We start from the raw sequence: 27,256 nt of genomic DNA, 5'->3' as shown, positions 1-27,256 counted from the left end.
AGTTCTGCTGGAGCACTTAGTTCACTTCCATCGAGGTGGTCACAGCGTCACTTAGCCATTAAGGAAGTAACATTCACAGAGCACTTACATGTGCCAGGTGCTGTTCTAAGAGTTTATGTCATTTAATCCTAAAAAATGGATACGATTATTTCCATTTTACAGATGCATAGACAGCTCAGTAAAACGCGCCCAGTGGATGAACCAGCTTCCTGCAAAGCTGGGATACGAATCCAGGAGTCTGGCTCCAGGAACCACCCTCCACCAGGATGCAGTCCCACCTTCTTCTATAAGGGTCTCAGTGTTTTCCAAAAACAGTCCAGCACAGTGATTGAGAACACAGATTCTGGACTTACTTTCTCAAGTCTGCAGTTCCTTTATTTATCAAGGAGGAACAAGAATAGTACCTATCTCACAGGGTTATTACGAGGGTCAAATGAAGTCATGAGAGTGAATCCTTTAACACAACCCCGACAGGAGTGATCATTCAACCAAGGGCAGCTATTGTGGTATTATTATTATTGTTATTATCATCATGATTAGACTTCCCGTTGTGAATCTGACAGGCAATAGATTTTCTCCAGGGAGAGCCCTTGTCATTGGGATGCTGTCTCTTTGCTGACTGTTCCCACGGGCGTGGTGACAATCACTTCCATGTGCTCACCAAGCCCCGTTTCCTTGTCCTCCTGGGCACACAGCTAGACTGAATTTCCCAGCCTTCCATGCGGTCAATTGGGGTCATGTGACTAATTAGGACCAATGGGATGCGGGCAGAAGTGACAGATGTCCCTTCTAAGACTTATCACTAAACTATTTCCCAACACCACCCCAGCTCGCTCTGCTGTCTAGATGCAGAGGACACTCGAGGACTCAGGGGGCAGCAGGACCACTAGATCAGGGCTTCTCGATCTTTTGTTTGCCATGAACCCTTTTGGCAGTCTCACGAAACCTATGGACCCCTTCAGGGAATAATGCTTCTTAACGTTTAAAATAAAATACATAGAATTACAAAGAAAAGCAAGTGTACTGAAATACAGTTACCAAAATGTTAAAAATATTTTGTGATATGGTAATATATGTACTCTTTAATTAACACATTAAATAACAAGATCTGGAAGTGAGTCTAATAACTACCATAATTTCAAAGCAGTGTTAAGCACAAATGATATTGCATGATATCTGCTAAAATTGTAATGTGATACGAAAATATCTATGATTTCCCATGGTAGTAAAGTCACAGGTGGCACTCATATTATTGTGGTTCAATGCTTTCAATCATAATTGTAGGAAATGCTAAATTATAGTTAAGAGGTTAATGACAATGAAGATTTACTTTTTCCCCCGTCTAAGTGCGCAGACCCCTGAATTCTGTCCACCCCGTTGGGGATCTGGAGAGTCCAGGTTCAGACCTCCTGCGTTAGGAGGAAGGAGCCTGGGTCCCTGGAGGACTGTGTGGAGCAGAGAGCCACCTGACTGGATTGTGACATAAGAAATAAATAAACCTGCGTGTTGTTAAGCCACGTCAGTTTGGAAATGGGTTCTGGACAGTAAGCCGATCCTGACCAATAAACACAGCAGTGGCGACACCATCCCTGAACTGATGAAACTGATGTAGCTTTGCTTACAAGTCTAGTAGGATTTCTGCCATAAAGTCCTTGTGGCTCCCACCATCACATGCCCAGTTCTATGAAGCAATCGTTTACACATTTAGAAGATGACTCATCTGGCTATTACTGATGGGATTAGCGTCCTGATCCAGACAGCCAACCCCACCAAAGACCTTCTCTAGGCTTTTTATTTTTTTGGAGGAAGATTAGCCCTGAGCTAACACCGGCTGCCAATCCTCCTCTTTTTGCTGAGGAAGACTGGCCCCGAGTTAACATCCATGCCCATCTTCCTCTACTTCATATGTGGGACGCCTACCACAGCATGGCTTGACAAGCTGTGCCATGTCTGCACCTGGGATCCAAACTGGCGAACCCGGGCCGCCGAAGTGGAACGTGTGCACCTAACCACTGCACCACCGGGCCGGCCCCTTCTCTAGGCTTTTTAATTGAAAAGGTACTTGGAAACTTCCAGAACTGAGGAGTATCCTGTGCGTTGGGGAATGGTCACTTTCAGTATGGCAAGAGGAGGAGAAAGCACAGCAGCGCATGGCTGCCTCTGCTAGAGCAGATTAGTGACAGCAGAAGGAGCCCAGGGGTCCGCTGTACCCCAGAGGCTCTGCGACCAGCATGCACGGCGCAGCAACCCAGCCATTCCTGCCGCCACTCCTGGGCGTCACCACAGCTTGGTGATGCTCCCCACAGCAACGTGCGGTACTGAACTCCAGGAGCTGCAGCTACAGGGAGCAGGAGCTGAAACTGTTACAGGAGCTGAAACTGTTACGGGACGTGAAGGAAGCTGAGAAGCAAAGACACAATTAAGAGCCTTTAAGGTACAAAATCCTGATGAGTCCGTGTTTATTCTAAGGAGACAGTTCACAAATTTCAGGCTCCCTGATCTCCTTGGGCCACTGATCTAAACACATAGGATGTAAGATGAGCTGAAGCGGGAGTTCCAATCCCACCGCCAGCCCCCAAGGTTCGCAGAAAGGGATCTATCTGCTTGGTATTTTTTTATTCAAAGCCCATAACAACTTAATAGTATTAACGAAAAAATCCTCACACTATGAGTGCTTTCTGCCCATTTTTCAAATGATGAAGCTACATTATTAGAAAATATGTTCCACTTAAAGAAATTAATGACTCAAACTCAAATTACAGGTAAATGAGAGTCCAAATATCTGTCTGCAAATGCAGCCATGATAGATGACAACACTTTCTGATTAATTCCAAACCTCTTTGCTGATGGTATTCCTTGACACATTGAACTAAACAGCTATTTAGCAAGGAAGATTCCAGGTGCTGGGGATACAGAGCAAAAAGAGGAAAAGAAGCTACCCTCTAGGAACCTTATGTTCTAGCGGGGGAGAGACAGAAATGGTAGCAAACGAGGGTCGTTTCAGATGTGGAAAGGCTGCTGGAGGAGCGGGTGGGGCTGCTTTAGGTGTGAAGAGGCCTCTGGTAGGTGACTTCTGAGCTGGGAGCTGAAGGTTGGAGAAGGAGCCAGCCATGCTGAGAGCTGGAGTATTCACGGCACAGGGAAGAGTTCATGCAAAGGCCTGAAGAAGGGGAGGAGCTTGACATCCTGGGGGCCAGGAAGGATACGTGTTTGCAGGGAAACGAGAGCGAGCGATCTGTTGGAGAAAGGTGGAGAGGAAGGCAGGGCCAGGTCATACAGAGCCTTCTAGGCGAAGGTAAGGAGTTCGGATTTTATTCTGAAATAAAAGAGAAGCTGCTGAAGGGGTTTAAGCAGAGGAGTGACGTTATATCATTTGGGTTTAAAAAAATATATATCACTCCATTGTGGGGAGAGAGCAATATCATCAGCGTTATGTTACTGCAGGTCAGAGAAGATGGTAGCCTGGAAGAAGGTTTGGGCAGGAAGGATGGAGAAAAGGAGACACACTCAAGATACACGTTGGAGGCAGACCCAACAGAAGTTGCTGTTGGGTTGAATATGAGGAATGTTGAAAGGGATGGTGTTAAAGATGACTTCGATAGCTGGGTGAATTGCGGTTCTGTCTTGCAAACGTTGATTTTGAGACACGTATTATAGATCGGGGAAGGGGGCAAGTGGGGCACTGGATATATGAGTCTGTAACTTAGGGAAAGTCAGAGCTAGAGACATAAATGTGAAGTCAGGAGCTGAAGGACTACTTAAAACTTAGGATGAAATCATGTAGGGAAAGGTGCAGCCAGAGATGATTCGATGGCCCAGGACACGGCAGCATCCAGTATTTCACGTCTGAGATCGAGAAGGAGCAGTCAGAGAGAGAGAGAGAGAGAAGCAATCACGACAGTGCAGTATCACCAGCACAAACAGAAGAAAGCGTTCCAAGAAGGAAGATGTGACCAGCTGCACTGAATGAGGACTGGGCGGTGTCCCATGCATTTGGTCCCATGGATTCTCAGTGTCCCAGACAGGAGCAGTGTCACAGAATAGTGGGGATGGAAGTCAGATCACCATGGTTGGAGAGAAAGTGGGATTTAAAGAAGTGGCGAGAATAAGTGCCAACTTTTTCAAGAAATTTGGCTGATGCATGAGCAGTCAAGGGAGAGTTTGTAAAGATGAGTGATACTAAAGCGAGTGGCTATGCTGATAGGAATGAGTGCGAATACAAGAAGAAACTGACAGCGTAGCGGAGATGTGAGGGATAACGCAGGGAGAGGTCCTGCAGAGGAAGGCCAGAGGAGATCAGCATCAGCACCTCAAGTAACAGCACAGGTAGAAGGGCTGCCCTGGGTGAGAGCAGGCCAGCTCTCCACCGCAGGAGAAGGGAAGCCAAATGGTGGATGGAGATGCAGGTAGTTTGCTGATTTAAAAAATGGCATGCCTGTCTGAATGCTTTCTGCTTTTTCAGTGCGGCAGGAAGCGAGGTCAAAGCTAAGGGCAAAGAGGGGAGGCTGTGTGCAAGCTGTGAGGAGACCAGAGAAGGACGCAAGAGTTGCCTGAGAGAGTGAGACAGGACCAGGCAAGGCAGAGGATATTTCCATATTCACGGGGGAAAACGAGCATCCACAAGGGAATGAGACTTAACAGTGTCACCGGATGGTTCCTCCCCATCAGTCAGTTTGATAAAGGCTTTCATAATTAATATAATAGTATTACATGACTTATTGAGCCAAATTCCTTCTAGATCTTAGGAATTTTTTAAAGGCTCAAAGTGCTGATTATTTTAAGAAATGGTAATCACAGTGGTATTTTTGCACCATAATAGGTATTATTTATAAGAATGCTGTTCCTAGTCCTTGCAATAGTATGTCAAGCATTTGTTTTTTAAGTTGATAAGTGGTAAAGCTTGGTACTGATGATAGCAAATACATGTCATCAGTATAACTCCTTTCCTTAGTTAGGAGGAAATAGTTGAAATACAGGTATCAAACCCGAAAAATACAATGACACTGACCAACGTCCTCTCTAAATCCTGTGGAATTAGGATAACCACCAGTTGCAGCTGTTTAAGTATTATCTCCTCAATTACACCCATATCTTTTCGGGCCCCTGCTAAGGGCTCCAAAGAAATCTGTGGCCCGTGGAAAATTAGGTAACGGATCTGAGGAAAAATGACCAGCTTTGCTGCCTCCTTGCTTTTTCCTTTTGCTGGGTCTCCAAGAGGCACGTCGGGGATAGACAAAATAGCATTCATCACAGTAAGCTCCCTGAGCGTAGGAAGCATGGCTTCTTGGCCAACACTCTGCGCCAGCGCCTGACATCACATATCAGTAAGTGACTCTCGGGAGGGTCGAGTTTTGGGGCCCACAGCAATGAGCCACATTTGAGATGACTGACTTTATGGAAGCATTTTGGAATTCACTTAGTACACAATCTAAGTTCAAAGAATGTTTGTCAAAAAGATTATCGTTCTGTAGCATTTGAGAAGATTTGCCAGCACGACCAGCACTTGATTATCTTACCTGGCTGTAAATTAACTTCTCAGTGGAGGTCTATGGTGAGGCCCCAGGTGGGGACCACTGGCTTATGGAAGGCTTTCTCCTCACTCTATATAGTACTTTTTCTTCCAAACTTACACACCCTGAACTGAGAGCTACTTAAGGAAGGTCTAAGTTCACCAGAAAAAAACAGAACATCTGCTGCAGGAAAAACGACTAATTTATAACAACTCAGGTCCTTAGCATAAGCAACAGGAAGACCTTTATGCGGTTTTATACCCTAGACGTACAGTTAGAGAAAGTTCCTGTTGATTCGGGAGGTGGTAGCAAATGCAGACTCGGAACCATAATGACATATAGTAGGGAGACCGTAAACTGAGTTTGGGGAGCGGGCAGTCCCCCAACCCCTTCACAGAGGGAAAGCTCTGCTCTCTCCTCTTCCTCTTTTTTTTGGCATTTCCTTTGAATGACACACCTCACATTTATTCTCCCATTTTATCCTAACCTGCCAGAGCTCTGCCCTCAGAATTTACTCATGGCCCAGTCCCGGTGGCCTAGTGGTTAAGTTCAGCGTGCTCTGCTTCGGTGGCCCAAGTTTAGTTCCTGGGCACGGACTTACACCCCATCAGCGGCCATGCTGTGGTGGTGGCTCACGTACAAAAAAGAGGAAGAAAGATAACAGATGTTAGCTCAGGGCAAATCTTCCTCAGCAAAAAAAAAAAAAAAAAAAAAAGGAAAAGAATTCACTCCTGCACAGATATTTGCCATCTCTAAATTTGGGGTCGCTATAGATTAAAAGCTTTGGAAATGCCTATAATCTTGACCCAATTCAACTTTTAGGGATCTATCCTAAGAAAATCAAAGTGTCTGCAAAGATAGATGTATAAAGACATTCATCACACTGATTTTTAGACTAGCGAAAAATTAGAAATAATCTCAAGGTTGAGAATAGGAGATTGGTTAAATTAATTCCATATAACTAAATATTAAAGAACCTTAAAAAATGGAGTTGCAAGAAAAGCTGCTTTCATGTGAAAAAACAAGTTCCCAGCGCCGTAAGGGAACTGCTGACACTCCCAGTTTGCCCCTGCAGGTTCATAAGCTCCCTTCTCCACTCTGCTCTGTGCCCTAGAGGCTGACCTGTGTGCATCAAAGGGCCTCCTTGCCTCCTGCTGGTTTCCAGTTGGGTTTGGCCAATGGGCGGCACTCACAGGAGGCCAGGAGGCAGGAGGAGAGACAGAAGGCAGGAGGGTATGGATTCCCTCAGCTTCCTTCCTGCCTGGCCACAGGTGGGCAGAGATGACATTTTTCCTCCAAAAGCTACCACTTCTGTTGGTATTTCCAGTGTTTTGGTAAATCTTTGGGTTCTGAAAACCCCTCTCTTACTTGTCTCTTCTGCTTAGGGGTGGTAATGTTGTCAGCCCCCAGGGTACCGCATGACCCCCTTCTGAGTCCTCGAACTCCGTCTGCACCTTTGCAAAGAACCCCTTTGTCAAACTCTTCTCAATCACCCCACTTGAGCATGCCACCTACTTCCTGCCAGAAATTGACCCATACAGGGGAAAGCAGGTTATAAGAGAATATGAACATTATCTCTTTTTTTTTGAGGGGGGATGTGTAATGCAAATAAAAATGTATGCTGCATGGTGGAAATATTGGGGAGGGGCATCTTATTTTTACATTAATTTCCAAATGTAAAACTTACCGTACTTTCAATTTTAAAAAGTTATTTCTTGAAAAATGGAAGTCGCCCTATATTACTTGCCTGACTAATTTGGGAGAATGGAGTCTACCAGCAGGACTTTCTCAACTTTAATGAAATGAAGTGGCTTCTCGCCACACAGGCGAAGGGTGTCCTTGGGTCAACCATGAGGTCCCTTAAATGGTCCCCTAACTACGTCCAGTGCATTATCTACAAACTGACGACTCGCTGTTCCACTGAAGGAAAGCAAGCCACGGGAAGAGGAGAACAGAGGAAAATAGCTCAATAAACAATGCCCGGATGGCCACATGGGTCCAAGCTCGCCCAAGGAAGCCAAACCAAGCACAGCAGCTGGCAGAGTCGTGGCGGCCAGGTCTGAACGTGCCCATCTGTGACTCGAGCCTGGTTCTCCTTGCAGCTCTGATGGAAGTTCCCAAAACTGGAGTGTCCAAGGGAGGCGGAGGTCACAGGTGCTTGGGAACCAAGGTGTGCTAGGGTCTTCCACACATCTGCCCTCTTTAACACTCACAGCCACCCCAGGAGCTGTGCTACGAACAGACTCGTGGACTCTCCCGTATGCCCACGTGGGATTTGCAGCAGCTTCCAGGCCAGCTCTTGAAAATCACCGGCTTTGGTGCTGCGGGCTCCAGTGGTTGGAGAGAGCTTCCTGGAGATTCCTCACCTTTGCAGCAGCCTCCAGACCGTGTGCGACACCAGCTGCTCGGGGGCTGCAGGCTGAAATCACTGGCCACGGCTTCCCAATGCAAGCCTCGTCCCTGTTTTTGAATTGTTTTGTCCTTGGAATACATGGAGTAGCTTCTGTTTTTGCACAGAACCAGTCTGATACACAGGACTGACAAGATGCTGCTGAAGGTCACCTTCTGTTCCAAGAGTGGAGACATAGCTGGATTTTGAAGTATCACATAACATGCCCAGGGATAAGTCCAACTAAAGCCAGATTCGAGAGGGGACATGGGGTTAACACCAAATTCCCTTTTCCAAGGCAACGGAGAAGATCCTCAGGTGTGTTTTACATAGTGATTGGGGGGTGTGCATACATGTGTACGGGTGTGTTGTGGACGGGTGGGGTGGGGTGGATGCTCACACATCGAAGCTTGCCCAGAGAGGACCAACGTCCTTGCGGGAAGGAGAGAGTGCAATGATTCTGCACAGGTCATTGGCTGCATCACCCACACTTCCTCAGCCTGCCTCATGTGGGAGGAACCCACACTGCAAGGCGGAGGCTTCGATGGCTCTTTCAGGATCAAGAGGTCCACTCGGACCCTCAGCAGGCTCCACAAGACTGAGAGGTGAACAGATATCTTTAAAAAATCAGAAACTGCCTAGAAGCTAGGAGGGGCTCCACTTTGGGGCTTTATTTCTTTATTTGTAAAATGGGGACTGAACAAGATGAATAGTTTTGTATCTGCGAGGTGTTTGAGGTTAATGCAAAGTGATGGGTGAATTCAAATGTACCCCAAGCACAGATTAAATATCTCCCACCGGTCTGCACTGTCTATAGATGCTGTGGTGATAAAGAAAATAACAAGAAGAATTTTGTAAAAGGAAGAACGCAGAATGTATTCTTTTGTGTCTCGCTTCTTTACCTGAGCGTACTGTTTCTGAGATTCACCCGCTGTTTTGTGTATCTGTAGTTTCTTCCCTCTTTGGGGTAGGATTGCATTGGATGAATGTACCACCATGTGTTTATCCATTGCCCTACTTACGGACATGTGGGTTCTTTCCAGTTTGGGATGGTAAGGAATAAAATGGCTATAAACGTGTGTCTACCGCTCTTTTTGTCGACACACGTTCTCTTATCTCTTAGGTAAATATGTATGAGTAGAATTGCCGGGCAATATCCTAAGTGTATATTTAACTTTACAAGAAACTGCCAAACTGTTTTACAAAGTGGTCGCACCACCTTGCATTCCCACCAGCAATTTGCCAACACTGGGTATTTGGCACAACAAAAAGTGTACGCTGTATGGTTCTATTTGCTGGAAGCTCTACAACATGCAAAATTAACCCACAGTGACAGAGTCAGGTAGTGCTTGCCCGTTTGCCACGGGGGCGGGGGCGTTGGACTGCGAGGGGCACAGGGAGCCGGCCTCGATCAGAGCAGTGGTTACTCTGGTGGAGAAATCAGTCTAAACTCACTGAACTCTATGCTTCAAGTGGATTCATTTCACTGTGTGCAAATGACACCTCTAAAAAGCTGATGCAAAGTGATTTCCACAACCACCACAAAAGCATCGCTGAATTAATAAAAATCCCTGGTCGTTATGTATTTTCTCAATCAGTGGGTTCTCAATGTGCATCGCGTCTCTGAGGACATCCATCCATTTCCAGACATGATCATGCGGTCCTCTGACTCGGAAAGGTCGAGTCTGGGCGAGGCGATTTCTGAAGTCATTCGAGCTCCAATGCTCCGAATCCTTTTTACTGCCTGGCAGATTATTCTAAGACCCTGTCAGGAAATTGCCCAGATCCTTCTGTTCCTTACCCTGATCCTCTCTGGGGCCAAGCGCTTCCCCTGCTCCGGTTGGCGATGCCGTGTCATCAGCGGGCCATCCGTATGGGGTGGCCCTGAGCTGCATTTCTCGGCGCCGCCCTCCCCAGCACTGCTCCCAGACGGGTCTATTTCTGGAGCATCAGTTTTGCAGAAGGCATTCTCTGCTCAAAATTAGTGGGTTAGGAATTCAGTCAGCCGAGAGACTGGCAACGTGCTCATTCGTGAGGGCTTTACGGGTTTGTTTTCTTTTCAGAACAGTCATTCACAATTTAAAGTGATTCACTGCTTTTCGGTCCTGAAAGATGGAAAACCCAGAGTGGAGCAAATGATGAATTCATTGTTTACTACTGTGTGACTCTTCTCGAAGCACCTTATGCTAACTCCGCACTTTCTTCTCTGCCTTGAGATTCTCCCTAGTTCGCAGGTAAATGGTTTACGGTCAAGACACCTGGGAAGTAAATGAAAATGATGAAGGCTGGAATTTCGTGATTGCCTATGAGTTGCTGCTGGAGTCCTAGATGGGGGTCTTTGGATGGCCCCCGATTCTGCCACTGTCATTACTGCCCTCGCATGATCCGTAGGCTGACCTCTCCCATTAACTGCAAATAAGCCCAAGGTAGCTGAGGGGCCCAGAGCATCCTGAGCTGCAGCGGCACTGACACGGTCCATGGAGGGTGAGGACAGAGGACGGAGGGAAACAGCTGCTTCTCTCCACACCCCGCTTCTCAAATTTCCATTCGGTCAGTTTTCGACGGGTAAAAAGAAAAGCAAAATATTAGCAGCCAGCATTTATTGCTCAAATACTCTCACAACAACCCCATCCACGGGGTGCTCTCATTATCCACATTTTACAGATGAGGAAACTGAGGCTCAGAGAGGTCAAGTGACTTGCTGAAGGTGACATAAGGACCAGAGATGGGGTGCTAATTCCAGAGTCTGAACGGTTTTATCCTGTTCAGGAATGGACAAATCTGGAAGTTGACGGAATCAGGAATCTGACACAGAAAGAAGCACATTAATAATTAGTTATCAGCGCTTCTTGATTTTCTGGAGGTCTTCTGGAAGGGATGGTTACCTCTTGGCCTTCCACAGAATCTGTTTTCTCCCAGACGCCTGGAGCGGCTGTATTTAGGGTCACTGCATCACCTTGTGGTCACGACAGGAACTGCACCTTCCCGGAGTCCTAGTCCGGCTCACGCTGCCAGGGTTTTCTCTGAGCCTGTAAGGACTGTCAGTCTGTCTGAAATCCCAGAGGAAAAATTCTGCTGGAAGTGGGCTTGATGCAGCTGGCTGGCTGATCGCCAGGGTCGGAGAAGGAAGCCTTTCATTTCCCCTTCTCGCGTTTCCACCCACCTAGCTGAAGGTCCTCTTAAGAGCAGTGGGTGCTTCATGCAGGCGGGCGGCCCACCAGCAGCCAGCCTGGGGTTCCTGCCTCCGCCCTCCATTTCTTTCTGAACCCTCTGCACCCCTCTCCCGCCCTGCCATGTAATGCTGGCTGTAGCTGTGTCTGATTATTTCCTTTCCATGTGATTCTCCTCTGTGGGCAGAGGGAAATGTGGATTCTTAGAATTAATTTGCCTCAAGAGTCTCCTCTTTGCTATTTCAACAAAGCTGATCTTATCTCAGCCACATTATAAGCTACACAACCTTGGGCAATTCACATAACCTCAGTGAGCCTCTTCTGCAAAACGGGGATATGAACATGCCAAGGATTTTTGTGACGATTAAATGAAATGCTGCATTTCAAAGCATTTGGTAAACTGTAACTAAATATGCACACGTAGTTATTATCAACAATGTTTCTTCCTTGCTGCTGATAAGAAGAGACATTGCCTTGTCTAGGCAGCCCATCTCCAGTTCTCCCTCTTGACGTAAGTGGAACATGGATCAGTGTAAGAGGTGAGAGGTGTGTGTCAGGGGGAGGGAGTGGGAGAGGAGATAAATAGCTCCCATAACCAGGTGGGAGATGAGGATCATTGCTTCATAATCACATACAGGGAATGCTGGCTCCCCCTTGGATTAAGGGTCCTAAAATGTCTATTACAATGTTGCCACATTCCAGTGCATGGGGTTTTAGGACCTATAAACCCTTTCTCCACATGGTTACACTTCATCTGCATTACTGTCCTAAGATAGCTTTGGTAATACCTGTTTGCCTGTCGGACAGCTGAAGCAGCTGATGATCAGAGAGGTGAAATGATTTTCTTAAGCTCTCAGGGCAGCAAAGTTGAGTTTAGAATGTGGATCTTTTGGTTTCTGATCGGGTCTCCTTTATTTACCTTTTATCACGTTATCTCTTTATCACACAGAATAGGGGCTTCTAAACTTTTTTGACCATGAGCCACAGTAAGAGAGACATTTTGCACAGCACACACTAAGTGTACGACCGAAACAAAAGCATCCAGAACAATACCTACCCTGCTTATCTACAGGACACCCTATTCTGTCCTATTTCTCACAGAGGTGCTGTTCACAGCTCATGAAACTGATTCATAACCCCCTAGTGGATTGACACCTGCAGTTTGGAAAGTACTGATCTAGAAGGTTCTTAAATACTCCCCATAGGACATGTGACCATCACGATTGCTCATGGTCTCAAATGGATATCATGAATTTGAGGGAATGAAGAGAAAAATAAGATGAAATCAGAAATAGGATGAAACTAGAACATATTGTCTAATGGATTAAGCAAAGTAACCTAACTCTTAGAAATCTTTGGAAATATGATGGTAAGAACTCTACAGTAACTGCCTTATAGTTACTGTGTTTCTACCACATCGTGAGCGCAGAAGTTATCACTCCTAATCATCACCGCCTCTTTACACATCAATGTCCACCCACCCAGCTTCCAATCTTGAAGGAAGAGGCTGCCCCTTACCCTCAGGACACTGAGCATCGTGCCTGATTGGTGCTCGATAAAGATTTGATCACTTAATAAATAAAAAAATGAACAGCAACCATCTTACTTCCTCATTCCTCTCACTATTCAAAGATACTTTAAGCTCAGAAGGCAACAACTTGGTCTATGGAAGATCCATGCATTAAAAATTAGCAACTGTGAGCTCCACCCTGTTGGTATCACCCCGGGGAAGCCCAGGATCTGAACAGAGGGAGAAGTGATAAAGAAAGGATGAACACGGTTCTTTCTCGTTCATTCATTCCTACTATCCAGCATCCTGCAGACTGTGTCTGTCCCCTTCAAATAAATGGCACTTTGTAATGAAGCTTTTTTTTTTCCTCTTCCTTTGGCGACTTGACTATCCCATGATTTAGCCCAAGCCTATATATCTTCAACAGAGTCTGACCAATGCAACCTAATTGTAATGCAAGAGTGTGCATTTTGGCTCGCGGCTACATTAGAAAGGAAAGGCGGTGGGCATTCAGCAATGCCCCTTACAATCATTGGGGGTGCCCTGTGCTGGGAGTCCTTCCTGCAACGCCAGGCCCTGCTTGATGAGAGCCAGGACCACACACACAGGGGACCCCAGGGAGAAAGTCTGTGCAGCCCGAAGCAACAGGCCAAGACTGGCTTGCAGGTTCCTACTGATACAAGTGCTGGCCTCTCTCCTCGACTAGTCAAGCGAAGACCCAGTGTCCCTGGGGATCCGCAGGGCGCTGGAACGACTCCAGCTCCCTGCAAGATGGACTGGTGTGTGAAATAGTGACTCTTCATGCCACTGCCTCTGGGAAGGACAGCAGACTACATTAATACCCTGCTCTCCGGGTAGAAAGCTGCCTGTACAACCTCCACTGTCACACGGGCTGAACGCCGCTGAGGGTGACGCAGGCAGGGACGGTGTTGGAGCAATGCCATCTCTTTGTTTTCCTCTTTGAAATGAATTGGGGGGGAAAAAAGGTTGCATCGCAGTCCTCGGGGTTTCACTTTGGATTTTCGTTTGTGAAGAGTCGTTAATAATGAAGTTCCCACTAACAATGGAAAGGGCTATATATAGAATAGTGGTTTTGTATTGACATGGTGATTTTAAAAATGTTAGAATAGTTTTCTAGATATGGCAGTAGCATTGCTTTATTCTATGAAATAGAATCGCTTTTGGAAAATTGTTTGTAAACATAATAATTTAAATGTATGTGAAGAACATGAAAAGAACACGAGCTTTAGATTCAGGCAGACCTGGGTCTGACCGTGGCTCTGGCCCTTTCTAAGTGAGTGACAGGTTGAGTTAAATGTATCAGCTTCTTGATCCTCAATTTCCTCCTGTCTGGATGGGAAAACGCTTACCCTCTGGAATCACTATGAGCAGGAAAGAAACGAGTAGTGTATTAATTTATTAAATCCATGAATTAGATCTCCTTTTTCACGTTTCATTTAGTAAACATATAATTTTCGGTAGTAAGTAGGTACATATGTTTATATGTCAGCTTCCACGTTATGTTTCATGTCTAGTTTTATAAAAATAAGATACAAGATATTCTTTCCAATTACCCTTCAGGGCTGATTGAAGCAGAAAAAAGAAAAAGATGTGAATCACGTTTTCCAGGTGAAAAAATTAAGTCCCACAAAGAGAGGGAGTTAGTCACCAAACCAAGCCCGAAGCCCCATTTTCTAACTTCCAAACAGCGGCGAGTCCCAGGATTTCTGATGTTAACTCTTACACCTGTGCAGCCACTTACAGCCAGAGGATGGAGCGCGTGGGCTCGGAGGAAACGGATCAATATGTTAGTCATTCCGCCTTTAATCCTGACCCTGAGTTCATTTGGAAACTTCAAGGAACATTGGAGGGACAGGCTGGCTGTCTATCAAAGGGGGCGTGGGTTGGAGGAGTCTGAGAGTCGCCCTCCCCCCCCCCCCCCCCCCAGGCGCAGCCTGGCCCCTGGAAGGGGACGGGCGCGGGACGCCGGCCCGGGACCCACCTTTCTCTTCCTGGGGATGGGCTCGTCGAAGAGCAGGCTGCCCGCCTCGGCCTCGTCGATGCCGTCGTCGGGCGGCGCGGGGCTGCGGAAGGGCTTGAAGCTGTCGGCCGAGAGCGGCGGCGACGGCGTGGACGGGTTCGACTGGTCGCTGGGGGCGCTCCAGCTCCAGTAGCCGCTGCTGCTGCTGCTGGACGGCCCGGCTCCGCCCTCCTTCCAGGAGCCGCTCAGGCCCTCGGTCCCTGGGCACAGACACAGAGTCAGCGCCCACCGCCTCCCGCGCCCCGGGGAGGATGGGCCCCGATGCCACGCCGGGCGGGCCCTGCAGCCCGCGCCACGGGTGCAAGAGCGGGGCTTGCAGGTGCCACTCTGTGCATCCCTCCACAACAAGAAGTCGCATCGCAGTGGGTCAACATTTATTTTACTCACATGATAGGTCTTTCTAACAGTTTCCTGATGTGTGTTGTTTTGCGCAACGCTAGCTCCTTAAGACGATAATGGAGATTATATGCAAACAAGGAGGGGAGAAAAGATGTTCCCTGAGTGTAGGGAGCTCTGCGTTCCTGGACCGCAGTATTTCTTAGAGGGAGATCATTTGCAGGATTCTCCCGAATTGGTTGGTTACAGAGTTCCCTCCCACGCTTCCCGCTATTTTAATTGTTTAAAAAGAATTTCTTCTAGGACTATGATCTTTGGAATACATTTGTAGAAAAAGTTAGCCAAAGATTTAAGAATCTGAGAGAAATAAGTTCTGGAGAGTTACCTAAAGCCATTACTATGCTGCTCATTATGACAGTTAGTAGTGCCTTCCGTTTGATGGATATTTACATCTTGTAAAGCTCATCCACACCATCTCATACATTCTCACAATTGTCTCTCAGAGTAAGGAATATCACCTCCATTTTACAGATGATGACCCTGAGGCACCAGGAAGTTAAGTGACTTGTACTGGGGGCTGGGGACCAAACCCTGGTCTCTCAGTCGGCCTTGTGTCTCCCACAGTGCATGCCGGCCCTGTGTTGTCAGTGTCCTGCATCTCCAGCGAAGGTGAGACGAGAGAAGAATTTATTGGTAATAATTACTGATAAAACTGATGTTGAATTTTACCCCTGCACTTGTGGGGGGCCAACATTATGAAATGTTTGCTAAGATAGAAAGATCTTTGCCCGGTTAGAATGGGCAAAGATCTCTTTTAGTCACTGAAGATTTGCTTTACTTTTCAAGATTCCCAATCTTAATTAGCATTGGTATAAGTTCTGCTTTCTTTTTGAATAATTTCTCCTCCATATTTATGTGCATTTGGAATATATTAAAATATTACAACTGCAGGGAGGAAAAAAAATCCCAAAATGCCTCATTAAAAAAACGCTGTTCACATCTGTGTAATTAGTAATGAAGACAAACGGTAGACTAACATTCATGGAAAAACTTCTTGACTATCTTCACCTAATTACAGATTTCCAGCATATTCTTCAATTATGTCAAGCAAAAAGTTTAGTTAGAGGGGTGAAGTTTTAAGTTGAAATAGCAGAAGTAAGCTACCCATCTCATTAAAGCAGGGTTATTGCGGACTCAAAATGGTCACTTATGCGGGCTCACACCTGGCCAGCATCAGCAAAACCAAATTAGCATCTCCTCTCTGCAGGCCACACAGAGACGGATGCGCTCACCAGCCCCCAGGCGCCTGTTCTAAATAAGGAAGCTGCATTCATACAACAGGACTTCAAGAGGGCTAGTGGAAGGCCTCAGGTAGTATTACCTGGTGTGACAAACTCACTTGGCAGGCCGAGGAGGCCAATGAGTACACCGCTGCCTGCTCTTGTAAAATAAAATGTTCATGGTGCTAGATGTATGATTGTGTTAAGTATGAGGAACCGAATTTATTTTGAAAACCAACTATTATTAGCGTGTGGTTACACTGCTTCATGGCAATGCCAAAAGTTAATTTGCTTACTTGTGAATGACACTTCCTTCAGAAACACGGTTTAATCAGAAGGGCAATGTGATATAGAAATGAGTTTTTCAGAACCAATTCACAGTAACTTTTAGGGAGCAGAGTCTCCCTATCTTAAACAGGTATTTGCCAGAAATGCAGACAGGCACTGCTGGGAGCTCAGTTTCTTTGCAGACCCACATCCTGGCAAAATGATCACAGACAAGGATCACAACAGTTTCCAAAAATTCACTGATATCCAATAATCCTGGAGAAAGTCTTTATTTCTAAAATAATAATAATAATAATGCCTTCATTATCATAAGCTGCTTTCCCTTTTTAAGAATTTGCTTCCTGTTGTAGACTACATGAAAGCTATCAGGCAATTTGGGATTATTAGTTGGGCAGCTATTTTTTAAATCATAATGAACGCTGAATTACTTTCTTAATAACTATGCTAACAAAAGTTTGCATCGAAGCAGCAAAAGGTCTATTTTGATTCTAACCTTTCAACACAAAGGAACATCAAAAATGCTCTCAATTGAAAAATAATGCAACAGTAAAAATAACAATTACATTAAAACATATTTTTCCTTCTCTGAGGATTCCAGGAAACTCTGCAATTCCTTTTTCCTACGATTGGTTTTGGGGGTGCCTTCAGTTTTGCTTTTCCTGTAGTCTTTCTTTGTGGTGTGGATGAAGTGAGAAAGGTAAATCAAGATTCCTGTTTGCCAAGAGGCCCCGATAAGAGAGGTCAGGTCGTCCTACAGGAATGGTCAGGCTCAGCTCAAGGACACCTTATCCACTCTGTGTAAAGAGGTGACATCACCACAGCTTGGGGTGAATCATGACAGCGGGCACTACTGATTCACGGTACTGATTTGAATTCCCAGCATCTTGGTCATTCTTGCCACTTAACTGGATTGGAGTAAGTTTTGGTGAGGACTCGCTGGATGGTCAACAAATTTATTTTAATACCTCATGCTTTCACCCAAATTAGGTGGGAACCATAGCTCCATCTCCTCATTGACTAGTCTGGCTCTTAAGAGAAGCTTTTCCCTCGCTGGTGAGTTTCATTCAGTGGTCTCGGTGCATTACATTTCAGGGAACTGCAGTCTGGCTTCTGCCCATGGACAGTCCACAGTGAACGCTCTTGCCAAAACCACCAATGACCTACCTGATGCAGAATTCAGTCCTTTCCATGACTGACCTTCTGAAGCATCAGATGCCTCTCCTTGAAACACTCTGTTCCCTTGGCTTCCCTGAAAGCACACTGTCCCAGTTGTCCTCTACCTCTCTCTCACCCCTCAGGATCTTCCTGGGCTCTCTTCCCTCTGCTGATCCCTTCCATGATGGTGAGCCTTACTACTTCCCCCTTAGCCATCCTCTCTTCGCACTCTGCTTTGACACAACTCTCTCAGGGTGATCTCATCTACTCTCATGGCTTCAAATATTGCTTTCCAATTCTGCATCATCAGCCCAGATCTCTCTCTCAGCTCCCACTCAAATCTCCACCGGGTGCTGACCCTTGAATGATCCTCATGTATTGCCTACTAAACTGGACCCATTGTCTTTTCAGCAACCCCCGCCCCTTGCCCAAACATTCACCAATAGATCTGTTCCTCTGCCTCTGTTCCCTGTCTCAGGAGGAATGGGCCTCCTGCTGAAGCATACCAACTGCCTGGAAGTGGGCCTCGTCACGCCCTCTCCTTCTGCCTCTCTGTCCATCATCAAGTACTATTGATTCTGCCTTCTCTGCATTCCTCAATTAGGCCCTGTTCATTCGCACTGTGATCCCCAAGGTTCAGGTACCCATAGGGTTTTGTTTTTTTGTTTCTGCTTGTAAACCCAACTGTAACTTCCCAGTGCTGAAGTCATCTCATAGCTCTCCCACAGCCTCAGAGTAATGTCTAAAATCCCAGCCAGGCATACATGGCCCCTCTCGGTACTTCTCCTGCCAGGCTCTCCAGCTTCATCTCCTACTGCCTTCCAGATTTATCCTATTGAATTATATGAGTCAATATTACATCATGACTAGGAGAGCAGACCTGGAATCAGAAAGATACTAGAATAGAATTTCAGCTCTGTTATCTACAAGTCAATTAACCTCCACGTGCCTCAGTGTACTCATCTATAAAATAGTGATAACAACATCTCATAGAGTTGTTGTGAGAATTACATGAGATAAAGCAAGCCTAGTACTTGGCACATAGTAAGTACTCAATAAATGCTAGCCATTGATATGGCTATGATTGATAGTCTTGTTTCTCCTGTAGAGATTGTACATTTCCTGGGAGTACGGAGATTGTTTTTAATGATGTATTCAAACCATTTAGCAGGGTACCTGATAAATATATATTGAATGAAGGAATGGATTAAATAATTCTATTTCATTAAAGAGTCCAGGAGAATGCTTTTTCAAAAATATTTCATCTTGGGAGTTGTTTGATGCAACCACCTCTCCAATCAAACAGAGGTATTGCTGGGGAAAATAAGTTCATTAGACCAATTTCCATTTACCTGGGAAAAAAGGAACATGAGTACTACAAAGATGTGTATCGGAAAGGTGACGGAGCGCAATAAACGTGAGTTGAATGGATGGATGTATGAATGAGATGCGGTGGGGTTCCCGGGAAGATGAGGAGGAAGCTGATCACTCTGAGGTCTCCATTTCTTCCACATCTCCCCTGCTTCCTGCTACTGAGTGAGAGTTAACTGTTCACGGTGTTTGATGGGAATGAGACTCCCTCAACGACAGACCCCGCTCTTGGTGTCCAGGGGCCCCTCCCTAGGCCCCATACCCCAGGCTTACCATTCGGTCGCACAGGAGGGCTTCGAACCAAGGGGCTGGTGGACAAGCTGGTTAGTACCATTGCTGCTGTCACCTTGTCCATGTCCAGTTCCTCTGAAGATTTCCTGGAAAACAGAGAGGGACACTGTTAACTGTGCATCCACTCTTGGCCACACCCTGTACCACATGCTACTGCACACATTTCCTCCTTTAACTTATCCCCATGAAAATGCAATGTTTTGTTAGCTTTACTGTACAGATGAGGGAGCTGAAGTGCAGAAGTTAAGAGATCCAGTCAAAATCCTACAGTATTAGGAAGAGAAGGATCATTCATTGGTCCTCATCTAATAAGTGCTTATTGAGAGTGGACTAATGGGCTAGACCCTGTTCTAGGCACAGGTGATGCGTGGGGAACAACAGACAAGGTTGGTGGGGAGAAACACAATTATCAGTAAACAAAGGAAAAGGAAGAGAATAGTTTTTGGTAGTGACAAGTGCTACGAAGGGCTAACAGATGGACAGTGACTGTGGGCGGCTGCCCTTGAGGTGGTCAGGAAAGGTTTCTCTGAGGAGGTGACATCCAAGGTGAAGTGTGAAGGGGGAGGGGGAGTCAGGCCTGAGGGGTGGGAAATGCCGTCCAAGCAGAAGAGCCAGCCATGCAAAGGCAAGGCAGCAGGAAAGAGCTGGATATTGGAAGAACCACCCAATTAGTGCAAGAAGGGGAGGAGGGGGCAGGGCTGGCTAAGTGGGTCCTGTGGCCATGGGAGGCATTTCTATTTTATTCTAAGTGGAATGGAAAGTCACTGGAAGGCTTTAAGCGGGCCTCATGACATGATATGATTAGTATTTCAAAAATAATTACGTGAACTGCTATATGGAGAATAGATTATGGAGAAGGCAGATAGAAGCAGGGAAGCTAGTCAGGAGATAATTGCTAGGAGTCAAGACAAGAGGAAACGGCGGCGTGGACTGGGGGGGGCAGTGGCAGGTGATCTGACGCACTGGGTGTGGGAGAGGAGCAAAACGGAGCAATCCAGGATGGCTCCCAGGTGTCTGAGTTGAGCATTAACTAGAGCCATTTACTGAGATGGGAGAGAGCGGAGCAGAAATGCCATTAAGGTGTTTAAACCCCAGTGCTCTGCTTTGCTACCCCTCTCCTAGAGGAAGGAGAGGTCAGTTACCATGTTGTTAAAGTTAAGAACCACTGGTAACCATCCATTGAGATGAAGAATTTCCTCTGGTTCATTAATTTTGGCCACTTAACCCTGAATAAAGGTTCATAAGATAATGACCATTGTGAACTGGAGCCAGCTTGTTTAAGCTTATTTCAATAAAGAAGTAAATATTGAGAGGCAAAAATTTACGTAGTACATTGACATCAGATAAATTGTACCACCTCCCGAGGGACGAACATTTTCAAATTAGGGAACAGTTGAAGAAGCACGACACAGGATTAATAAGCCATATTGACAAATGAATTGTCGCGTTGACAAATGTGGCTTTCATTCACAGGTGTGCTGTATAATTTGTAAAAGCAATGAACTCTCATAGATAGAAACTTCATAGCATCACTTCACAACACAGTGGGAAAGAGATTCCTAAACTGGAGAACAATCAAATTGGTCCCAATGTTGGTGTAGGGGGCTGCTCGCGTAGTTTCATCATGAAGTTATAAACATTGTGACAGTTTGGCTTTCCAATGTCCACCATGATGCTAAATTGCTAAGCAAAGCTTACTCTTTCAATTCAAGGTACCAAAAGATGGGAATCTTTGAAATTTCCTTTTATAGTTCTTCTTAGAGCACCTTGTGCTCTTTCTCAGCTAATTGTTCCATCAAAAGACAAATTACTTTTTTTCAGAGACTGGCAATTAAAAACACATCTAGGAAGCAAGCTTGAGAGTACACAATGAAACTCACTCTGCAGAAGTTTTCAAGACAATCTCATACACTTAGGGGAAAAAATTGCTCGTTCTTTTGGCAAACCGTTAAAAGATTTTACAACATCCACAATTTACAAGCTCCTCGTACTTGGGAGTAAAGGTGAGGCCAATTTCTTACAGAAACGGAGCTTCCTGAAACAGCACCGGAGGAAGGGCTTCCAGCACTTTAAGGTAATTTGGAAAGTTTTGTTGGCTCTGTCTTGCCAGCAGGGGACAAGGAGGAGGGAAGTCAGAGGGGGAAGGAGAACCTTGGGGGCCTCGAAGGACAAAGGCTTGCTACACAGACTGCTGTGTAGACCCTGGGACTCCCCCACTGCCTCCCCAGAGCCCAGCTGGGAGGACCCCTCCACCCCTGTGTGGGCCGCTCTGCTATCTCCCCCAAGACTGACTTACAGGAGCTGCTGACTTCTCTTTCCGACTGTCGGTCTGGTCTTTTCTTTTTCTCTCATTAACAAAAGGTTTCAGAACCAAGAGGAGAGGCCCATGAGTGCGGCACGGGGAGATGGCCTGACTCTGTCGGGAGCCGGTCCCCTCGCCTGCTGCCCCGACCCCCAAAAGGACTCGCTATACCAGCCTTTTCCTCTTCTACATCTTGCTTTCAGGGGCCTTTACTTTTCCAGTCTGCTTTGTATCTTTTTTGATTTTTCATATCTAAGGTGAACATTTTGTTTTAGAGGTCTAATTGATAGTTAACTCAAAAGCTGATTTATGCGTTTTTTAAATATGAAAATCAACAGTGTATCATTATAAAGCACGCAATTTTTTTGCAATGCCAAAGTCTACCACTCCATTTCAAAATAATCACTGAGTGTCATAAAGCAGATTTCTGATGAAGAGTGAAAAGAGGAATAAACATTATTGTAATCAGAGTGTTTTTCTATTTGGATTACCTTAAGTTTCCCATTGGCATTGGAGGTCACTGACAACAACAAGAAAAAAATCAAAGGAATATCCTGCGAATGCTTCAGGTAACCTGTATTTCACAGGGAGTATTTTTATCGTGCTGCATGAAACACTACCAGACAATATGGCCCGTGCAGTTGTGTTGTTGTTTTTATCTTTGTTTAATTTCTTTTGGTACAGTACTATCTAATTACTGATTAATTGGTGCTGCAAATTCAAATCCTTATAATTAAACACCAAGAGATGATATACAAAGTAGAATCTGTTACACTTTGAGAAAACTGCGGCAAAGGCCTGCTGGTGGATTTAGAGTTGTTGAGGAAAAAACCCACCGGAGGAGATAGGAAATATTCTCTCCTAATCTGAAATTGAATTTGAATCTGCTGTTGAAAACCTTACCAATCAGATGTTTACAAAAGGCTGGGACCATTTTCAATGACTCTTTCCTCCCAGGCTTAGTTGAGTATTACGGAACTTAGTAATATTTAGAATTATTTAAAAATAATAGTAATATTCATTGTCATTCTATATGCTATTTGTGCCTCAGGTCGACCTGGCTTCAATGGATGGTAGGAGTTCAGCATGGGAGAAATTGCATCTCAGGCAAGGAAGCAGGCAAGGCCTTGGCTTGTGGTCTGCTCAGGAGTCCTGCTGGAAGGATTTAGTGGGAGACGAGAGGGGCCTGGGCCTGGGCCAGACCACGTGGCCTCCTGTGCCAGGCTGAGTAGTTTGTCAGACTCGTCTAAGCAGAGAGAAGCCCCTGAACATTCGTGAACCTGGGAGAGAGACAGATGATCAATCTGTATTTTAGAAACGGGTCAACATGGAAAATGTGATGGAAAGGGAAGAAAGTAAAGGTAGGCTATTTAGCTATTTTTAGTTAACTCTTGATTCAAACCCAAAGTTTTAGACTCAGGGACAACCGTCCTTCTATGAACAGATAGAATTTGGTCTACGAATACAGAACTCCCTTGATATCTGTCAAGGATGTGTCCTGGACCTCTCTGGGAGAGGAGGTAAAGGTAATGGTTAGGAGTGCAGGCTCCAGAATGTGTTAGATCACGTGGCTTCAAATCCACTCTCTGCCATTACTAGCTGTGTGACCTTGGGTAAATTACTTAACATCTCTGAGTCTCAGTTTCTTCATCTGTAAAAGAAAGATACAAATAGATCTATTGAGGGGCCGGCCCTGTGGCGTAGTGGTTAAGTTTGGCATGCTCTGCTTTGGTGGCCTGGGTTCGTGGGTTTGGATCCTGGGTACAGACCTACACCACTCATCAGCCATGCTGTGGTGGTGACCCCCATATAAAAAAAAAAAGTGGAGGAAGATTGGCACGATGTTAGCTCAGGGCTAATCTTCCTCAAGCCAAAAAAAAAGGAAGATTGGCAACAGATGTTAGATCGGGGCTAATCTTTCTCAGCATGCACACACACACAAATCTGTTGAGAAGATTAAATGAGAAAATATACGCAAGGCAGCAGCACATAGCCTCACCCATAGTCAGGGTTACATGGTGCTTGCTATTATTAACCTTCAAATTCAGGACTACGCCCATAGCATAAACCCCCATGAAAGAGGAAAGCATGAAGTTACTTTGCTTACTCTTCTTATTCAGCATCAGCACTAGCAATTGCGCCTTTCTTTTTTTGGGGGGTGGGGTGGTGGTGGTATTTTTCATAGAGAACCAAACCGCTATGACTTCACGGGAGTCACTGCGTGAGAGGTGACACCTGGCCCAGGGTGGGGCAGCTGCTAGGCCTCAGCAGAGCTTCCCAGAAGCGCCTTGGCATGGACACAGCTCGTGACAGAGTGGCTCTTAAGGACAGTCTACAAAGAGCCAAAGGCTGAAGTGCCGTTCGGATTTCACGTTTAAGACTTTCTGCTTTCAGTCCTCGCTCTTGGAGTCCTTGCTCCATGCTGCGGGCTCTTCCGCATCCTGGAAACACAGTCTCAATGATAATCCAGCAGCCTCTGCCCTCCTGGCTCTAGTGTATTGCAGAACCAGATCTTAATCAAACACACACACATAACCGTGAACCTGCAGCCATCACAGATGCCAGGAAGGGGTGGTATGCATTGATGAGGACCCACCCAGGGCTCCCGGCTAAGGGGAGGACTCCTGGCTGAGGGAGACTGGGAATGACCCCTGGGGGGGCCTGGCTGAGGGCAAGGACGAGCTCTGGGTGGTGGTCGAGAATGAGGCAAGGCTGCCTCCGAGAGGAACGGGCAGGCTGAGCGTGGCACCATGCACTTGGAGATGGACAGCCCAGGGAGGGCCTTCCGAGCCCTGTAAGGGTTTTCATCCGTATCTTCAAGGCCCTGGCAAGCACTGAAGTGTTTCAGGCAGCGTGGGGCTGGGGGAGGTCAGGTCAGTTGGGGTGATGCTATCAGATTTGCTTTTCACAAAGCTCCCTCTGGCTGCCATGTGGAAAATGAGTTTCTTAGTCTGACAACTGATCTTTTATCTGTGGAATTGATTGCCTGGTGACTGTGGCAGCAGGTTGCAGGATGACATCATCTGCGACATGAAGAGGCAAGCAGGAGCGCGTGCAGCATCAGAGGACACAACCCCCAGGCCCCGGGGCCAGTGCCCGGGTAGGCGCTGCTGGTCAGGGCCTGGGCACTGGGCCGGGGCCTGTGTTTATATTATTTATGCCATGAGGAGCCTTTGTCTTCTTTTGAGCCACTTTATGCCCAAATGTCATCTGCTTGGACGGTACATACAAACACGGCCTCCCCTGGCTAATTCACCAGCTAAGAGAAATGTTTCACACCCGCAGAGCCATCAAAGACATTTATCTGCAATTGAAGTTTAGTACTAACAAATGGAAATAAAAATGGATAATACATCCCTTAGATTAGCACTAATCCAGTTCCTTAGCAACTACCGAAATCTGCAGTCTAGACCAAGTTCAATTACTTTAAAAACTTGTAGTAACCCTAAAACAAGGAATAAAGTCTGAAAATAAAATCTCTTCTACTGGAAAGGCCACAGCAACCATCCCCAATATTGGAATTCTGGGAAAGCTTTTACTAAGAATTTGGAAAAGTGGATTCAGTAACTATTAAATGTGATTAAGCACAAAAACTTTGTTTCCTTTCTCAATGAATCTTGTAGCAAAAGTTGTCAGTGTTAACTCCTCCAATTTCATTTTGGCTGTTGTTTCTTTCAAGACTGTAGGGAAGCTGCCCATTGCAATAAAGCATCCACTGGCCTTGATCAACCAAGACGGGAAAATCAGAGCAACTGCGGCATAATACATAAGGCAATACAGATGAGTACTTCTGAAACTCCCTGTGGTGGAGGATCATTTTTAAGAAATTTCCAATCTGGCATGGATCGGTACTTTCGTAAATTACAAGAACAACTGGCTTGTGGAAGTTGTTGCAATGTCAAATTGCTATGCAAATTTCTAAACTGTGGCTTCCTCTCAGTTTCTGTACCTAGCTCATCATGGACTGGTAACAGAGTTTGCAGACGGGCACTGGTCCGCAGACCACACGCTGAGTAGCATGGAATTAGGCAATTGCTTTGATGTCCATTTCACTTTGGCTGAAAAGATGACATTCAGTCCCATCCTTTCTTCCACTTGCTGCCATGCTCCTCTTGGATGCTCCCACCGCTGACTTCTCTCCTGGCTCTTGTCGCTCTGCCCTTTGGCTCCCAAGTTCCACGGTAAATAGACCCTCACATGTCCTCACCATGGCTCTCCCCTAGGGTCACTCTTCCTTCCCATTGAGTTACTCATCCTGTCACTCCCACTGAGGTCAAGTGGGGGTGTTGGCCTTTGACCTGCCTCCCCTAGGAGACCATCCCTTTTCACCCTCATATGAAAACCCCTGGTCCTTTGAGGCTCAGCTCTGCAGCCATCTTGCTGTCTCCTGCTGCCTATTTCAGGCATCAACCAGCCTTTCCATCAGCACCTCTCTCCCCTAATAGTTATCACATCTTGGCACATAAATTATGGCCATCACTTTTACCTTACCTGGAATTATGATCCTAGGAGACTGAAAGCATCCAACAACTTCGTAATTTCTGTGCCCTTTGCCCCAAAGACACTCAGCAGAGTGCAGAGGAAGGACACTGCAGTCAGACAGACCAAGGTTTAATCCCCAGCAACCCCATTTACTCGTCGAGTGACTTTAGGCAAATCTTGCAGCTTTGCACTCCTTCATATTCCTCCTTTATAAAATGGGAATGATAATAATACTGACCTCATAGGGTTTTGGAAGAATTAAATAATGTATGTAAAATATCTAGCATATACTAAACAATAGATAATAATTATTATTATCATCATCCTTTACCAGAACTCTTATTTCAGTGAACTATTCACAGGTTAAAAACCTCAGTTTTACCTACTGAAGTGTTTGTAGGTGAAATAACATGAAAACTAGGATTTGCTTTAATATACTACAGCCTCCCACTTTCCCACCCTCAAAAGTGTGAGTTGGGGATGATTCGACGAAATAAGATGGGCAAAATGTTGATAACTGTTGAAGCCAGGTGACGAGTACTGAGGGATTCATTAGATCATTCTCTCACTTTTGTGCATATTTGAAATTGCCATCATACAAATAAAAACAAGAACACAAACCCAGATTTTGGCCCCAAGCTCTACTCCAACCTCACGCTCTCCTCCTTTCCTTCGAGCTCACCCTGTCTCAGTGCCACTGCACCTGCCCTCCCATCCCGCAGAGACAGCCAGGCTCCCACTTCCTCCGTTTTCTCCCCAGTTACCAGCCCGCTGCCATCTATTTCTTCCCTGCAGTTTGGTTCACTGGTTGATCGCCTGGATGCGTCTTTCATCAGCATCCTTGAATCCCTGGCCTTTCTGGCCTTTTGCTTCACTGGCCCAGAAGAACCAGACCCTGGCTGGATCCTCCCTGGCTGCTCTCTACTCCCCTGCTCTGGGGCAGCTAGGTGCTGATGGAAAACACTGAAGACTCTGCTGAGGGGATGCATCCTCTGCCCAGATCCTGCCTGTGCTTGGCCTCCACAGGTCCTTCACCTGTGCTCGGTCAGCACACACCTCCATTTGCACCCAGGATTATTCCACATCTTCACCTCTCTCTTCAAAGTTGCACTCCTGCCAACCCAAACAGCA

At 46.0% G+C, this 27,256-nt stretch overlaps 1 protein-coding gene and 1 long non-coding RNA gene across 2 annotated transcripts in view; both read right to left on the bottom strand.

Annotated features, from left to right (window-relative positions):
* The window catches only part of ZNF704 (zinc finger protein 704), a 210,981-nt gene that overhangs the window by 27,344 nt on the left and 156,381 nt on the right, over window positions 1-27,256 (bottom strand). Inside the window, exons 3-4 of the mRNA XM_023648396.2 lie at window positions 19,324-19,427; window positions 14,582-14,820 (exon numbers count right to left, since the gene is read on the bottom strand). Of these exons, the coding sequence (XP_023504164.2) occupies window positions 14,582-14,820; window positions 19,324-19,427 (343 nt within the window). The remainder of the gene's footprint in view (window positions 1-14,581; window positions 14,821-19,323; window positions 19,428-27,256) is intronic.
* LOC138915366 (uncharacterized) lies at window positions 2,429-14,486 on the bottom strand. Its single transcript, XR_011421210.1, has 2 exons — window positions 10,785-14,486; window positions 2,429-10,704 (listed from the first exon to the last, which is right to left on the bottom strand). It is a non-coding gene; the product is annotated as an uncharacterized lncRNA (long non-coding RNA).

Source organism: Equus caballus, chromosome 9 (genome assembly GCF_041296265.1).
Source record: "Equus caballus isolate H_3958 breed thoroughbred chromosome 9, TB-T2T, whole genome shotgun sequence".
Classification (NCBI taxonomy): Eukaryota; Metazoa; Chordata; class Mammalia; order Perissodactyla; family Equidae; genus Equus; species Equus caballus.
Note: the sequence above shows the minus strand (reverse complement) of the source record. Positions and strands in the feature narration are given on the sequence as shown.